Source organism: Lissotriton helveticus, chromosome 10 (genome assembly GCF_964261635.1).
Source record: "Lissotriton helveticus chromosome 10, aLisHel1.1, whole genome shotgun sequence".
Lineage (NCBI taxonomy): Eukaryota > Metazoa > Chordata > Amphibia > Caudata > Salamandridae > Lissotriton > Lissotriton helveticus.
In genome coordinates this window covers 716027689-716045457 of record NC_136071.1, presented here as the reverse complement: position 1 = coordinate 716045457, position 17769 = coordinate 716027689, and the positions used below count along the sequence as shown (strand labels likewise).

Below are 17769 nucleotides of genomic sequence, written 5' to 3'. Positions count from 1 at the left end.
AGTAGAGCTGGCATTGTTGGGGTCGTCGATGTTGAAATTGAGATCGCTGAGCAGGACGTAGTAGTGGGAGTCACTAGCAAGGCGCGCAATGAGGTTGGAGATGGTGTCTCAGAAGGCTGATCGGGGTCCAGGAGGTCTGTAACCGAGGGTGCCTCTTATTGTGGTTTTAGTGTCAAATTGTGTCGGAAGTTGAGATGTTCCAAGAGAGGCGTTGGTTCATTGTTGGTGACAGTGTATCAGATGATTTCCTTGAAGATTATGGCTATGTACCCGCCAAGTTTGTTGGTGCGGTCTCGGCATATCATCTTGCTGTCATCGGAAGTGGCGGTGGCGATGTTGGGGTTTGAGGAAGGTTTGAGCCATGTATCAGTGATGAAGACCACGTCAGGGGAGAGGGTGGTGATGGTGTGCAAGGATTTCCATGGCATGTTTGCAGGGGGTGAGTAAGCAAAAGACACACAATTGATGGACGGTGTGAGAAGTTGGCCTGGTATATGATGTCCACTATTCTAGTGGGTACCTTGTCCCAGTCCAAACGACCCTTATTGATGGTAGGTTAAAAAGTCAACCTTATAGAAAGCTATCCTAGTGGTAGCTGTGGAGAACAGCCTTCAGGCTAAGACTTAGAGGCGAGTTAAGCAAATTGTTTTACAAATGATCTCTTGAATGATCAAATGAAAGCACACCACACAAGGTATATATCAAATATTTATGCATTTATTCTAAACACAAGCCCTCTGGACTCTTTATGAGGTCAGAGGTAAAAGTACAATACAAGGAACTTACTTAGCTTCCGATAAGTTGTACAGTATACGTTATGCCCTAGGGGCCTCACAAACCATATACTAAAATAGTGGTATAGGAACCACGTGAGAGTTAGAAAGCAGGCCTAGGGCCTGTGGAATCACTGGGCTGCCTAGAACCACCAAATGTTAGGATGTAGGAGGCCCACGGGAGACGCGTGCAGTGTCTAAACATAGCTGCGGGTTACCATTGACTTTCTATGGAGAACGAACAAGTTACAGTTTTAAAGAATAAGATTACTACTAGGTGAACTACGATGGAACCCGTTTAGACTAGGACACTTCGAGAGTCAAGACCCACAGGAGCACCAGAGTACTCGTGTTACCTCACCCAGGGAAGCCGGGTGCATACGTGTCTTTTGGTGTCAGGTTTCGTCGTAGATTCCAATGGAGAGCTGCAAAGTAGTGCTGCAGGCGACCAGAGGAAAAGTGTCCGGGTGGATTCAAGGGTGGATCGAAGATGTGAAGAATCTGAAAGCAAAGGAGACAGAGTCTGGGCCACTAGCCAACTAACAAAGTCAGAAGCATGCCTCTCTTAAGAACCTGAGAACTGATAACAAACGGTGTGCTCTTGCCCCCCCCCCTCCCTCTCCCCCCTCCCCCCCCCCCCCCCCATTCATTGCGTTTGTATTTAAGCCTGTGGCTCCAGACGTGTCCAGCCAGGACACTCCATCAAAAGCGCTTAACTTCAGCCTTTATCTTTGTCCCAGCTGAGGTGATTTTTTTTTGTTTTAACCTCACCCCTGTTGCCTGCATGTTGTTGCTGGGAATAGAAAGTAGACAACGTACAGGCGCTACTGAGCAAGTCCTGGTGCCTAAAAATTGCACAGAGTCAAGATCAGCATATTTCTGTGGGACCCAACTTCTTGGCAGTGTGGACGCCGTCCACTCTGTGTACCCCCGACTTCTGTCCTGCAAGCAGCATTTGTGAATTTCTCCCATTTGGTGATGGGGCACCAGTGCACTGCCAGTAGCACAGGTAGCGCTGCTTTTTGGTGGAAGGCGCTGTGCACCAATTTCATCTGTAGTTCGTTATTTTCAATAGTGACCATCGGGAAAGCACCGGGGCATGGAAGGGAAACGCCCCAGGCCCGGCTTATGTTGTAAAAGGCAGCCATAATTCGGATTAATTTGTCTCCTCACACCACTGCATCCTGGTGTCACTGCACCTGCTGCACCGTTAATAGACACGCCCCTGGGGGTGGGGGGGGGGGGTCTGCTGGGTCTGGGTGCTAGGCTCGATGCATTGCCACTTTTTGGGTAAAGCTGGTGCTGTCATAAAGTTGAAAAACAAAGGTGACATTTCTTAAAATATAATTTGACGCCATTGCGCCAGAGTCAAAAATGGTATCGCCGTCTGCGAGTAACACCACGTTGTTAACAAAACGCTCATAAAACGGCCATTGTAGAATTGTGGACTGAGAAACAATGAAGCAAAATCCCAACAATTAAGAGGCCTTCGAGAGGAGTATGCTTCTGGTGTGCCAAAGCTGCACGAGCCACGCGGGACACAGGGAAACAAACCCCTGGTGTGCAGGGGCAGAAGTGCATTCTGGGATCGGAGGGCTACGCGGACCTGCGCCCACCCATACCTTAAATAGCCTCGAGGGAGCCGCACACACTTATATCGCCACACGCGTGACTTTCCTCTGAGAAGAAATAATGTTCCTGTAATGTTCTGGATGACTGCGTCAGACTCCGAAGCATTAAATATCTAATGACATTCCCACCTGTAACGTGTTGACAAATGTATCTGACGTTGTTCTGGGAAAATGCACTCCTGGGAGGTGGGGTGAGAAACGTGAAGAGGGTCGTACTGACGCTCGGCGCGTGGAATTAAGGGTAACATTTCCCAAGGCTGCTTCAGCATCCAGCCCAGCCGTGTCGGTGCCCTCACGTTGTCAGGGACAACACAACCAGATTGCACACGTTTAGCCACGAAGCGAGGCCACATTTGCATAGAAACCAGGGGAATGAATATGAATTAAGAAAGGGTGTGCCTTGTCGTTTCTGTGACATCGGCTACTTGCCTCATTTAGAAGGGGTGTGCAACGTGCACGTGGGCCTACTAATCACTTCTAAAAGTTTTGAGCATTACATCTGTGGTGATGGTGGACCAGACCATCCTTTGAAACAATAATGTGGGGGGCGGCTGCCCATGAATGGCTGAATGCGTCATGGGCACTAGAAACGTTTCACCAAACAACAGTGCTTGGCGAAATCAACGTTTCTAGTGCAGCTATTTAAAACGTATAGTATAAAAAGATATTAGCACCTTCTATTAGTCTGCACGATCGGTGGCATAAATACGCTACTATAATAATCATTTTGCTACTATGCAAAAGACAGGGAATTTTACTGATTTAAATGTAAACGTTTGTGATGCAAACTGTAACCGACCAAAGCCATAATAATTTAATTTGCCACGATAAAAATGTGCACTTTTAAGAAGATGCAATTCTATTGATATCGGTACATATGAAGCAAAATCACTATCGACGAGGTAACTGATTTGGAGGGCGGAGAGCGGTTATTGGGCGGGATGGTGGGGTACGCTGTGGTATGTGTACCAAGTAGTCATTTTAAGAGATCTCTTCAGTGCTTTAAGTGGGGTGAAAATGGGAGGGGTGGAGGGGGGCTTAAAATGGGCGTGGCCTATGTAAGGAAGAGTGTGGCCTAATAGGGGGGAATGCAACCCTGCACACGTTCATAAACCGTTTTTTCACAAACCCATAACTGAAAACCACAAGCAACAATATATTTAAGTTCATACAGAAACATTTTAGGTGACATTAGAAATAGTAAGTCTGAAAATGAAATTTTCGGGAAAAATACTGGTAATTTTACACAGCAGACTCATGTTCTAGACTAGTTACCATAGAATTTTCAATTTCATTCTGCACGCAAACGCCAAACGGAGCTTGTTTGGGTTACTTTTATTAATCAAAGAACAGAGCAGAAATTCTAACTTTCCGTTTAAAACATGTAGAAATATGATGCCCAATAGCTGTCTTACAGATTCTGTTCCATGGCTGCCAAAAATGTTGGCAGCCATGGAAACGTAAGACAACAGCAATACTGGGTGAAGTGGTAAAACACTCGACGAGGGGCACACCTGCAATGACAGTAAGTACCCAGCGTTCAGGGTTCAGTCAGAGTAAGAGTAGAGTACGGGAGGCAGGGATGTTTGTGTATGTGAACTGACAAATCCACTTAAGCAAAATGCTAAAGCAAAGAGTTGATCACAGTTCGGGTGCCACGAACGAAAAATAAAACAAAAATTAAATCAACTGAACTTTGCATCGATTGCAGTGAACACTGTAATCCCAATGCTGTGGGGGAAGGAGGGTTTTAATAGAATGCTTTATTCTCCGTTTTGAGGTCTCTCCTTTAGTCCCATCAGTTGAAAATGATCGATATTCGGCGGGTCCTCTCTTCCTCTTGGTGGAGAGGGCTGCTATGTATGACGATAATGCTCCATTAGGAACTTTAAATCAAAGCCTTGGAAAATATTTTTATTTTTTTTATTTTCTTTAGCTTAAAAAATATCCAAAAGCTGCTAATGCTAGGCAGCAGAAACCCACTCACCAACTTTATCACCTGAGGTCTGCCGCTATGCCCACCCCTCTTGCCCCCTGTGGATTCCGTGCCCATGCATTCAGATCGCTATCAGGTAATTAGAATACCTTCGAAATAGCTTCTGATCTTGGCAGCAGACATAAAGCAATCTCTCCGAATTTACATTATACGCCAAGAATGATGGCTACCGAGACCATTTCTTTTCACGCTGAGGGTGAGGGCAGAAATAGAGGGCCCGATACTGACCCGTCTCAGCACCTGGGATTTAAAACTGGCAGTGGTGTGCACCGGCAGGGCCCGGTCCATTTAGAGCCGTGCATCACTTACATATATGTACATCTTCCTATGAAATGATACCCCGACCTTGACGTGACCAATCTATGTTCTGCAGAAGACAGATACCGATGCCTTTCTGTTAGTTGGTTCGTGAACATCCGTGGAGGGGTTTTGGCAGCTAAAACCTACTAGTGTCACGGTTTGTAATGCCAGCTCGTCCTTACCAGTCATAGATGGCCACTTGGCTTTAGTTGCCTTACATTTCGAAATGCATATTAATATATATCTTTGTTAGAAACAGAGATGTTTTTGTCCAAACGCGCACCGCTTTTCTGAGTACTTACTTAGGCCTTGAAATCCCCGAGGTGAGCATTAACATCTGGGCTAAAGCGGTGACTGGAATATTCCAGAAAAATATTGTTTCCGAACCAGGACACTAACGAACCAGGAACTGGTTTACTGTTTTATTTCTCAAAGAGATTACCACGCGAAATGAGGGAGCTACATGAAGAACACATATTAAATACATTCCTAACAATCGCCACTTATCGGGGAATTACAATGTTTACAATAGGCAACACATCAAAAGAAATTAAGTAAGAGGTATGGGGTGAGATTTAGGACACATTCGGCGTTCAGGTGTTCAAATTTGTTTGCGTTTGGCGCAATCATTGGTAAATGTTTTCTGTCCTCCTCCATCTTCGTTTAATGAGCAGATACCGTAAGTTTGTTCAGGATTGACCCTTTCCCAGGGCACAAATAAAGCTTTCTTTTTCCATTGCCCTGAGGCCTGCCTCCTGTGGGAATCCAGTAAGGAAATGTCCACAGATGGGCGGAGCCACTCCAGGTGGCAACTCGTGGGTGGAGTCTAAATGACAGCCCGAAGCTCCGCACCAATCATTTCTGGCGAAACCTCGAAGGGCGGGGCCACTTTACGTTGACAGCTCCGTAGAGGCCACTAATCACTACTCAAAAGGTGGGCTTCTCACACATGTCTTGGCTTACTGCTGTGTGATTGGCGGGCCACTCACAACTATTTAGACCATTCGGATGCGTCAAAAGGGGGAAGCAGCCAATGAGCGCGCGTGCTGCGGCCCTTGAAGTGAGCGGGCTGCCTCCGGCCCCGGGTTAGAGCTGTCACCGCGGGGGAGTCAGCGGAAACGGCGGCCGCAGAGACTGGGACGCTGCGCGGCTCCGAGTGACTGACGCCGAGAGGGAACCCCCGGGGACACACAATGGAAAAGTCCAAGAACTTCCGCATCGACGCGCTGCTGGCGGCGGACCCTCCCCGGCCGCAGAGCTCGCCGCTGGCGCTCGTCACCTCCGAGCACCAGGACTGCGGCTTGCGGGAGAGCCCGTCCCCGCCGCCGGCCCCGCAGCACCGCATGGGGCTGCTGCCCAAGCACCACGGCTACATGGGCGGCCAGCAGCAGCAGCACCCGCACCCGCAGCACCCGGCGCTGCTGGGCCTGCCGCACCCGCAGGCGGGGGGCGGCGGCGGCGGCGGCCTCTACGGGCACCCCATGTACGGCTACTCGGCGGCCGCGCTGCACCCCGCGCTCTCCTACTACTCGCAGCACCTGCCGCCGGGCCCCGCGCACCACTCGGCGCCCGCGGAGCCGCTGAAGATCAGCGCCGGCACCTTCCAGCTGGACCAGTGGCTGCGGGCCTCCACCGCCGGCATGATGCTGCCCAAGATGCCCGACTTCAACTGTGAGTACCGCTGAGTGCACAGAGAGTGACATGCATGCATGCGTGTAACGCAGGGGCGAGGGGCGTGTGCACTGTACACCACTGACAGTGGCCTTAGTGGGGGTGGTAGGACATGCAGCGTGTGTGTATTACTCCAAGAGCCATGCACTAGGTCATGTATGTGTATACCGTGTGAAAGGGACACATACCTATAGGTAGGGAGGCCTGTGCAGTGAAAGCAAAAGACAGTGATATGCGTGCAGAGTGATAGGGCATGTAGCTTGTATGTTTACACCAAGCGTGAGGCACTGGGTCATGTATATGTATACGCTGTGAATGGGACACATACCTATAGGGAGTGAGACGTGTGCAGCGAAAACAAAAGACAGTGGCATGTGTGCAGAGGGGGTGGTGGGAGGCACGTAGTGTGTGTGTACATTCCAGGTGTGAGACAGTAGATCATGTACTGTGTACACCCCCCGAGAGCGGGGCGCATACCTGGAGTGAAAGAGGGACTTCTGCTGTATTCACACAGAGAGCCGGGGACATGCAATAGGGAATGGCAACGCAGGCGCTGTATACATATTAAGGATAACTAACGGGGAACTTTCACAGATAGGCATGTGTACACGCCGAGAGCGGGGCACAAGCCCAGAGTGTAAGAGAGATTTATAACGTGTACATCAAGAGAGAGCTAGAGACCTGCTCGCATGTGTCATGTAGGCACTCCAGGATAATAGTGAGTATATGCAGCCAGTGACTTGTGTTATAAATACCTGGAGAGTGAGGCACACGCGCAGGTAGGACATGATACTTACGCTGAGTACACAGAGCGCCAGGGGCATACACGAACGTTGTCAGGTGCTATGTTATGTATCATTTAGAGAGGGAGGCATGCGCGTAAAGAGAGGAGTGGGCGTTTGCCACGTACATCAATAGAGAGAGGCGAGTACACAAGGGACACGTGAGTGATGCAGGGTCACACAGAAGTACCTGAACATAGACGGTGCTTCTAGAAAGGGCCTGGAGTGGTGTACCCCGAGCAAGCGAGGGGTATCACTGACTAGTGCGACACATTCACATAGAGGGCACGTATATGTGCTGCATATACCCATGTGGGCAATTGCAGCTGTTATTTACGTCAAGGAGGTCGGCACACACACAAAGGGCACGTGTTATGTATTTACAGAGAATGAGATACAGACAGACAGAAGAGCATGTGCTGTGTATATTGTGGAGAGAGGCCGATTCACAGGGAATCGTTTCAATGGTTTCTGTATTCGGAGCGAGTACAGGCACCAAATCAAAAACCTGGCAATTGGATAGACTGGTGTACATGACAACCGGCACATACGCAGAGGAGGGTGTAATCTGCTTTCTCGGTAAAACACGTACATAAAATGGGGAAGGAATATGGGTTGATCATCAAATCCACCGCGTGAGACAGTAGTTTATGGTATAGAAAACAGCGAGTAAAACAGAGTCCACTTGTATGTTGTACACGTGTACAGTAAAGCAGCTCGGGAATAAGCTACAATACCCTCTACAATAACTCATCGTACCACAGTATCCGCCGAAGTAAGTAATCACATATTAACATCAGAACAAGACATGAAAACGGAGATCGACATCACAGCACGTGAAACGAGGGTTTACTTTATGAATGTACACCCAAACTGAGCATAATTAAACTACATTGTGCCGACAGTCTGTGTAATACCTTCTTATACAAAGATATCCACAATGGAAACAGAAAACTCGAGAATGGTGACACGTTCAATTGATATTGATTATAATGCAGGTATGAAAAGGAAAATAAAGTATCTAAAATCCAAACAGACAGCATAATTAGTTAATTGTTCAAAATAAAACCATGAACATATTTAAAAGTATATATAGTTCACACCTTATCAATTTAATACAGTGTTTTCCATTTCACACATTCATTTAATGTTTTGTTTACAAAAAATGAGAACATTTTACGAGACTGAATCCATTGTTATCTGAGTCAGTTTTAAGTGTGTTATATAATATTTCACAATAAACGTAGGTAAACGTATAAAATGAAATGTAATGGCGCCGTGGCTACTCATTGCCGTCGAAATCTAACGCAAGTATCTTTCCTGCTATGGCACGGGAAATAACATGTTTAGTATACGTGCTTCCAGATAGATTCGTTAGAACATACTCTAGTTCGCCCACACACATTGGGTAAGTCTTGTGTATGTTAAACGCTCTATTAATTCAGACCATGATACGTATTCCAGTTGCTAAATAAAAAATATATAAATAAAGAGGAGCACACATCTATTTCACAGTTTGCTTCAGTTGTTGAAACTGAGGCAAATTGTGAAATACATTTAAAGTGTGCAACTAATCAATCTAAAAAAACTGGAAGCGATCGAAAGACTTTAGCCGGTAGTAAAAAATCGCGGTCTGTACACATCTTACAATCACAATATTTATACATAATGAGTCGCTTTATATGTGACTCTTCTGCCTCTGTTTTCCGTCACATTCAATTTGGCATTCACTGTATTTGCTGATGTGAAAAGCTGCTAGAAACCCAGCTACATTACACCGACCCAGGTCATCTTTAATAGAGCGTCTAGTAAATTGAATTGAAATTGAATGCCCTTCTAGCGCCTACGGCGTTTCACAACATACGTAAACGTGAGCATACGAGCGATGTTACACTATGGTGTTGTCACTATTTCCAAGACGCTGTTAAATTTCTGTGTGATACAAACAATTTCCATAACACAAATCTAATAAACCTACACGTTGTCGTTTCTCGCCCCACAAAGCCCCCCATTCATCTTCAGTGCAGCCGGATTCTATGCACATTTAAGGGCATGTTTATGATATAGTGTCATAGTAAGAAGAATAGTGAAGCATTCACACTGTATGCGGTGTGGTGGCAGTATCTAAACGGACTGGAAGTAATCCCAATAAAATGTTTTACATCCCAGACTGAATTGTGTGTTGCCGATTGCCTTCCAGCACTAACTCGTTTCTAGAGAAAGGCGCTATGAAAACAGAGGGCTACAAACACGTGTATTCAGAGACGTCTCTGTACACAGCTATGATACACGCTGGGCAGTTCTTCTAACAAAAGTGAGGTTGTATTTCATCTAGTGGCTCATCTGCACTCTCCGGCCACATTTATACAGACAGGACAGCACGAATGTCGTGACCCTTTTCGGCACCTAACGTCATATTCATTCACAGTCAATCCTGTGAGCTCGAGATTACGCACAATGCCGGCCGCATTAACCCACTGAGCTATCTGCAGATCTTGATGCCGGTCATGCATGTTTGTCAGCCTTCTTGGACCGGTGAACCCTTTATTCCTCGGAAGGCCCTTTGGAAGACAACGAGCTGTATCTTTGCTTCATTTCCGGCAAAGGTTCCCATGTGTATTACAATTGGGACTGGCTGTATAAATTGAGGATTGCACGTGCAATAATAATCTCCACCTCATCAACCAAGCAAGCAATGTGGGAGCTCAAACACTTATATTGCAGTGGTCGCCAATGGACGTGATTCTATTCTCACAATAGGCAATGCATGGATGGCTTATGGAAGTGTCACTGTATCTATACCGGCAGAGGGCGGCCCCGAGGGTATGCAACAGCACTGACTGTTGCAGCACGGCTGGCTGGCCTGTCTGCTGGTGGACGTGGGTGGGTGCCATTAAACTATATCAAACTGGGCCCATTGTGCGCCTGACAAAATGTTTGTATTACCTGCGACAATAGAAGTCAGGTCACAGGCCACGGATAATCCTGGCAAATACCCACTTTAAACATCACACAACACCACAGGAACCGACCCCTCTCTCATCCTGTGGGGTTTCTACTTCACAGAGCCTTTGGGTTGTTTTAGCCGTGAAGTGTGTCCTCACTTCAAATAATTCATCAATTAGCACACGCCAGGCCCAGAGAAAGCTTCATTGTTTTGCTCTGAATGGGGTTTGTTTAAAAAGTAACACCGTCGGGAAAAACAATTAGCAGAGCTGTCAGAATCCTGCAGCCGCAAACAAGCAATGTCAGCAGTCAAGACAACTAATGACACAGGCCGAGAAAAATCACATGGCGACGAGGAAATCTGGACCGTGTGACTGTTTGAGCTCAGAACACCCGGTAGGTTCGTGCAGTGTGGATCGCGGACTCCCTCACCTGGGCTGGTCCTGCTTGAGGCCTGAAGCCGAAAACACAGTCCTATTTATTCACGGTCTTGTTGTTCTCGACACTATGAAGGGCGTTAAGGCGCCTCGCTACTCAACTGATATCGTTTCGCAAATTAGTAGACACGCGTATATCAAGTATCCAGGATTAAAAACATATGCATATGGAAGCAGATGAGGAAAACATACAGTTTAACAGGTGGCTAGTGAATACACATCTAAATATCCAACAGGCTTGTGATTGTTTCCAGAAACAGCTCTCCCTTTCACTTGCTTTGTTGGAGCCCGCACAATGCACAGGCCCTCTCCTTCACACCGTTGGCAGAGCAAACATTACAGCCCAGATTACACCTATTCTCGCCCATGCGTCAACACTGCCCTATCGGCCTGTTCCCACTGCCCCGCAGGGTGGCCTTCTCACTTCCCCCGTGGTCCCCAGGAGCGTTGCTTCCATTGGTGCAGCAGGTGCAGTAGCGCCGGGGCCCAGAGGCCACAATTATGACTGTATTTTAGCATTCAATCCGCAGCCAGGGGCTCATTTCCATCCTTGCAGCAGGGCCCACGGCACACTGGCTGAGCCACGAGCCGGTGAACGTTTCACCCTTCCGATATCTCGCATTCAGAGCACTCATTAAATCCCCAGGAGTGTCCGGAGCATAATTGAAAAATTAGCTGGAGAAGAGAACATCTGTTGCGGAATATAGGATCTTGTGGAGAAATCACATGGTGCGCGCTGCACATCTTTCACGGCCTTTAATTTGTTTAGTGCACGGCACGATCCCTTATGGAGATTGTTGGCGACGGGATCGAAGGGGGAAGTACAAATGACCCAACTGCAGTGACCGTTACTTTAATCACGGTATGAATTAGGGCCTGCTCTTCCTCCCTCGGAGGTCTCCAGCCCCTGCACTCTAGGGGGGCGTCCGGACAGGACGTGTAATCCCCTTAGTTAAAGAACAATTCAATGGAGTGTGGAATCCCCCGAGCCACGCGCAAGTATATATCTTTTAATTAAGGCCCTAATGTATGGCCGGCCTGGGAATCGGCCTGACTCCGATGACTAAATCAAGGGCGTTTGCCGTGGATGGGCAAAGTGCCCTTCCCTCGGGGGCCGCTTCCCTTCATTGAACGGCCCCGGAGCGGCTCCTGGGAAATCAAAGGATCCATTCTACGTTTGCATTTTCAGGGGAGACAACAGGGCTGAAAATGACAGTCAGCAAAATACAAATACATCAATGGAGATACTTCTGTTTCCTTGTCTCTCGTGTACCTCCTGATGACCTTTTGTTGTCATGTTAACTCACTTTAATGCAAATTCACAATGCAACACTTCTCACAATTTACAATGTACTCAGTTCTGTGCAATCTTCTCAGGTGTCTGGCTGTCCGAGGGACTGGCAGACAGACGTGTTTGTTTATCTAGAACGTGTGTGTGTACGTACATATATACATATATTCTCTCTCTCTCTCTCTCTCTCTCTCTCTCTCTCTCTCTCTCTCTATATATATATATATATATATATATATATATATATATATATATATATATATTCAAAGAACCAGTTTAAATGGCCTTTGGGCTTTTGAGATATATTCAATATGTATTACAATTAAGATCTTATGTGTAAAACTGTGCCGCAAGGGTCCAGTTAGTTTTATACCCGTGTTCGGCGTGTTCATTTATGAAATACACGTTCCAATCTGCAAGCGTATGAGTGCTTTTAATATGTCTCATTTTGGCGGAGCTTGTAAATGTTTCCGAAGACAAGCGTATTTTAATGAATGACGTAAAATAAACGAGCCAGTCCCAGGATTAGCACAAAATGTAATAGATCACAATATACGTTTCCGGGACCTCCTTACATATTCGTAGGTCTTGTGTGCACGAGTGGTGAATAATAGTCTACGATGGATGTTTATGTTGCATGAACTCGATGAAATAGGTTGCATATGTCTATATACGACAGCCTTTGCCGTAGAGCGCAGGGCAGCGCGGCGTGTGTTGACTTGTTGTTCCGGGCAGAGTAATAACCCCTTTCCTCTAATTGTAGTCCATCTTCTCTCTGCAGCCCAGGCGCAGTCCAACCTGCTGGGGAAGTGCCGGAGGCCTCGCACCGCCTTCACCAGCCAGCAGCTCCTGGAGCTGGAGCACCAGTTTAAGCTCAACAAGTACCTGTCCAGGCCCAAGCGCTTCGAGGTGGCCACGTCCCTCATGCTGACGGAGACCCAGGTACGCGGCGCTGAGAGGAGGGGTGCACCACACCATGTGCAGCGGGGCAGGGTAGAGGGGTGTCTCCACAGCCAGGGGGTGTTAGAAGCACAGACGGGTGTCTCCAGCCAGGGGATGTTAGAAGCACAGACGGGTGTCTCCGGCGAGGGGATGTTGGAAGCACAGGCGAGTGTTTAGAAGCACAGACGGGTGTCTCCGGCCAGGGGGTGTTAGAAACACAGACGGGTGTCTACAGACAGGGGATGTTAGAAGCACAGACGGATGTCTCCGGCCAGGGGATATTGGAAGCACAGGCGAGCGTTTAGAAGCACAGACTGGTGTCTCCGGCCAGGGGGTGTTAGAAACACAGACGGGTGTCTCCAGCCAGGGGATGTTAGAAGCACAGACGGGTGTCTACAGACAGGGGATGTAAGCAGCACAGACGGGTGTCTCCGGCCAGGGGATGTTAGAAGCACAGACGGGTGTCTACAGCCAGGGGTTGTTAGAAGCACATGCGGGTGTCTACAGACAGGGGGGGTGTCAGAAGCACAGACGGGTGTCTCCGGTCAGGGGATGTTAGAAGCACAGACGGGTGTCTCAGGCCAGGGGGTGTTAGAAGCACAGACGGGTGTCTCTGGCTAGGGGATGTTAGAAGCACAGGCGGGTATCTCCGGCCAGGGGGTTTAAGAAGCACAGACGGGTGTCTCTGGCCAGGGGGTGTTAGAAGCACAGGCGGGTGTCTACAACCAGGGGTTGTTCGATGCACAGACAGGTGTCTACAGACAGGGGGTGTTAGAAGCACAGACGGGTGTCTTCAGAAAGGGTATGTTATAATAATTTTAGATTCTTGGAAGATTCTCTCTCTCACACACAGGCACACACTTTGCCTCTCACAAACACCCGCACTGCCTCTTGCGCACAAACACTTTGCCTCTCACAAACACAAGCGCACAAAACGTACAGTATTTAAAGTGTGTACAAGACATCACCATGTTTGGTGTCAGTTATAGACCCTATGTGTACGAGGACATGCTGTGCAACTGTCTCTTCCATTCCCAACGCTTGTCTACTTGCCCTTGTGGACGCTTTACCGTTGAACTTGGCAGCCCAAAAGCTATGCTCTTGAACACAGTAAGCTGAATAGGAGTCGCAGCGCTAGTATTATGAATTGTATTGTATTTAATTGTACACATTGGTCTTATCAAGAGTGTGCATTCTGCATGCATTTAAAGGGAAGTGAAAACCACTAGTTTTGGATGGCTCCAGCTAATTGTTTCACAATCCGGCAATGAAATCTTAATTACAGACTGACCAGAACTTTCAGTTCAGTAAGAATTCCATATTTTATAGATACCATAATCTGTTCTTAAAAAAGGTTTGTTACCCTTATTAATAGAAAACGCATGCTGATTATTCACTAGACGGGCCATTCAAGAGTATGCAGATGCGAAGCAGGTGGGGATATGAGACAAACAATTTATACAGTTCTCTATCCAACAAGCTATGAACTGAGAGGGCCGGAATACATTGAACTTATTGTAACCAGCAAGAAGCCCAATGTTTTCTCTTTAAGTTTGTATTATGTACAGGGTGTGGCTTTTTTCAGAGCAGGCCCTCGACTATCAGGGGCGGATCTTTCATTTGTATAGCAGGTGCAGTTTCACCGACCAATAAGCCTGTTTATTGCTGTATTTCATAATTCATACAGCAGCCAGAGGGGGCCATTTCCATCCTTACACTAGGACCCATAACACCTGGCTACGCTACTGCCCACTATGCAATACAAATGCCATACAGAGCTTCCCCTGGGCAGAGCTCTATAAAGAATACTCAATTTAATGTTCACGGAATCACCAATCTCCAGCCCATAATAATCATCATGAGAAGTTAGGCTTTGGTAATTACGCGAGACAAAAAAGCCTGATTTATCAATAATGACTTGGACCTGCTCCGAAGAAGGTCAAAGGGTAAATATAGAACTAGTTCTGGTTATGGCCTTCCTCTCCAGTTACCAAAAGTGTGACGCGCGCACACTTCGTTCAGGTTAGTATTGAATCGCATAGCAGGATAAAAACATGCCACTTATAAACTACCCGTATAAAAGTGCAGTTTAAATCAACGAAACAATTTAGAAGCGTGTTACGGTAGAGATGATAGACTCTGAATAAAACATGGCATGCAGTGAGGGACCTCGAAGTGCTGGCAATTAATTGTAATGTAAATATCTAAAAACGGCTTCGTTGAACCACCTATAAATGTCACTAACTGGCTGGATCGGGTAAATAATTCCATTTCACCACTAATAACGCCCTCTTTCCGTTTCTCTCACGCAGGTGAAAATCTGGTTCCAGAACAGGCGCATGAAGTGGAAAAGGAGCAAGAAGGCGAAGGAGCAGGCGGCCCAGGAGGCCGAGAAGCAGAAGAGCACCAAAGGGGGCGAGAAGGGCGACGAGAAGGAGGCCGAGGCGGACTACAAGCACAAGGCCGACTCCCGCCTCTCCAGCATAGACTACAGGGACAGTGAGGACGACGACGAGGCCGAGGAGGAAGACGACGACGAGGAGGAGCTCGGAGCCCGGCGATTCGGCTCCTACCACTCGTCCGACTGCTCCTCGGCAGAGGACGACAGCAGCCCCAGCCGCCGGCGGAGCAGTCAGGGCAAACCGCCCCCGGCGCAGCAATGAGCCCAGCCCGTAGACTCAACATGGCGCAGGCCGAGGCCTGGCCCCTGCAGCGCGCGCCCTCGCGCCCGCCGCTGTCACACAGGGAGCACGCGGGGAGTGAGGGACACCCCTGTGCGGGCTGTACCAAGCGTCCAGCAGACTGCTCGCCTCTTTACGGAGAGTCCTTTACCAACTCACTGAGAGGGGAGGACGTTGAACGCGCCCCTCTCGAGACCGTACCAAACGACGGGCAGTGTTTTTAGAGCGAGACCCTGACTGCCGGCCGGAGAGGCCGTTTCAAGGCCCCTTCAACGGACTGCACCAACCTACACGAAACATTTTAAACTGTAGAGACCGGGCCCTCGACCAGCGTCAACATAGGGAAGGGAATCAGAGGAAGGCAACCCCCTTCTTAGACTGTACCAACTCACCGGCAACCGTTCCACCTGCAGGAGCAAGGCCTGCACCAAGACCCCCGGGGGAGGACCGCCAATGGCGTTTAGTGTTTTTTGTTGTTGTTTTTTTACAGGTCAACCGCTTTTTGGCTCCACGTGTTGCACAATTTTGCCTTTAGTGTGCTAAAATATGAGTAAGAATTAGCCCAAGTGGGAGAAGCTCTCCGTTGACAGTACAGCAGGAAATATCGACTCGGGCATCTTGGTCATTTAATTTTCACAGTTCTCTTTTTGGGAAGAGTCAGAGCCGGAGCACACTAGCCAAGAAGACTACACGTTCAATCAGTGTTAATAGACTCGGAACTAAGAACACCGCTCCTTTGTCCATCATTGTAAATGTCTGTGCTTGTTATATATGTGTATATTTGTTACATTGTTTACATCATCATGGAAGGTCATTCTGTTGGAAATGTCATAAGACTGTATACTGTCTTTATTTTTGTATATTGTATTTATAAAAAAAGATACCTCTACTTATGCATGCTAAATTATTATTTAGCGTATCCCATCAACCACGGTGGAATGTAAAATAAATCTGTTTTATATTATATTTATGGTATACACTTTTAACTTTGTTTGAGGGCATTTCGTTAAACTGTAACGAAGTGTCGGGACAAAGCACAGTACAAAATCATTTGACTTTTTGTATCCATTCAGACTTCAGTTTAGATGGTAAGCAGCTTATACTTTTATGTTTTTATTATGTCGATAAATAAACGGGGGCTACAATTTTTTTATGTGATATAACACCGAGAATTATGAAATACATGACAACACATCAGAATTCAGCTATTAAGCTGTCTGGAAAGGAGTGTCAAGAAGGTCAAAGGAGTACAGAGAATGAAAACAAATGAGTCAGGATTCTTGCAATGTCTCCTCTGTGTTTCATAGCTCTTTACTGTTGTACCTGCAACTCTGTTACATTTTCAGGTGTCAAAATATACAGTTAGTACTTACAGAATTCAAAACTCAAAACCTAGACTGTAAAATACAGACGATAAAAAATTCTACCAACAAACCTTTTGATCTGTTCGAGGTTCCAAATTCTGTCAGGTGCACTCTCTGCCTGTTGTAGGGCTCAAATAAATGACTAGCAAACCTGGGAATTAGGAGCATCGATGCTTTTGTATGGTCTTTATTTGGTAGTCCATATTTGTGAGCGACTTTTTTCGTCTTCTATATTTTTGTTTTTGACATTTTCCAGATGCTGCTCATTTTCACACATGGACAGCTGTCACGCCACGCCTCCTTATTCAGAAATCTAGTTGTTAATTTGCTTTATTTGCTGACAATTTCTTTTGATTTACTCGCGGTTTTAATAGATTTATTAGACCAATGCAATAGATAAAATGTTCAGAAAATAATATATAATTTAGAATTTTTGGTAAAAGGTGTTAAATATCGGCATTGTGCTATTCCATTATTTTGTAGGTCAAAAATAATCTTTTGAATTGTTCAATTTATATACTTACAAAAAGTTGGTGAGATTCAAAATGAAGTGTATGAAAAATAAAGAAGACACGAGAAAATATGGAAAGTAAGATAAGAGCTGAGAAATCAGAGGTAATGAGCTGACGTGAAAGGAGGGTTGGGGCTGACGAGAATTACCGAGGTTTTTAGTGCAGAATCGTGTTCACGGTACACGCAGACAATGAGAATTCGCCCTGCAATTCACGATGATTCTTGACCTACATGCTTCTCCACTCCCCAGCGATTGATCGTCAACTTCATTTCATACACAGGTGTCGATTTCACTTCCGGTTCATTTTTAAAGAAGGCTCCTCCTGTGCCCACTGCGAACGAGTCGCCCTTTGGCACTCTTTTTCTTTTCTATGCAGTTAACATTATAGACGAACCCTTAAAACGTTCTGTACGAGAACCAGTAGGGGAGATTGATTTTTAG

General features: G+C 46.8%; 1 protein-coding gene across 2 annotated transcripts; it reads left to right on the top strand.

The window, feature by feature from the left end:
- The first annotated feature begins 5783 nt into the window (after positions 1–5783).
- On the top strand, positions 5784–16416 carry MNX1 (motor neuron and pancreas homeobox 1). Of its 2 annotated transcripts, none has more exons than XM_078664356.1 (3): positions 5784–6371; positions 12609–12769; positions 15082–16416. In XM_078664356.1, the coding sequence occupies exons 1-3, from the start codon at positions 5894–5896 to the stop codon at positions 15430–15432; spliced, it is 990 nt and encodes a 329-aa protein (XP_078520482.1). In that variant the 5' UTR covers positions 5784–5893; the 3' UTR covers positions 15433–16416. The 2 variants fall into 2 exon arrangements, with proteins under 2 accessions (XP_078520482.1, XP_078520481.1); XM_078664355.1 differs by having other exon boundaries at positions 5894–6371; positions 12591–12769.
- The last annotated feature ends 1353 nt before the right edge of the window (positions 16417–17769 follow it).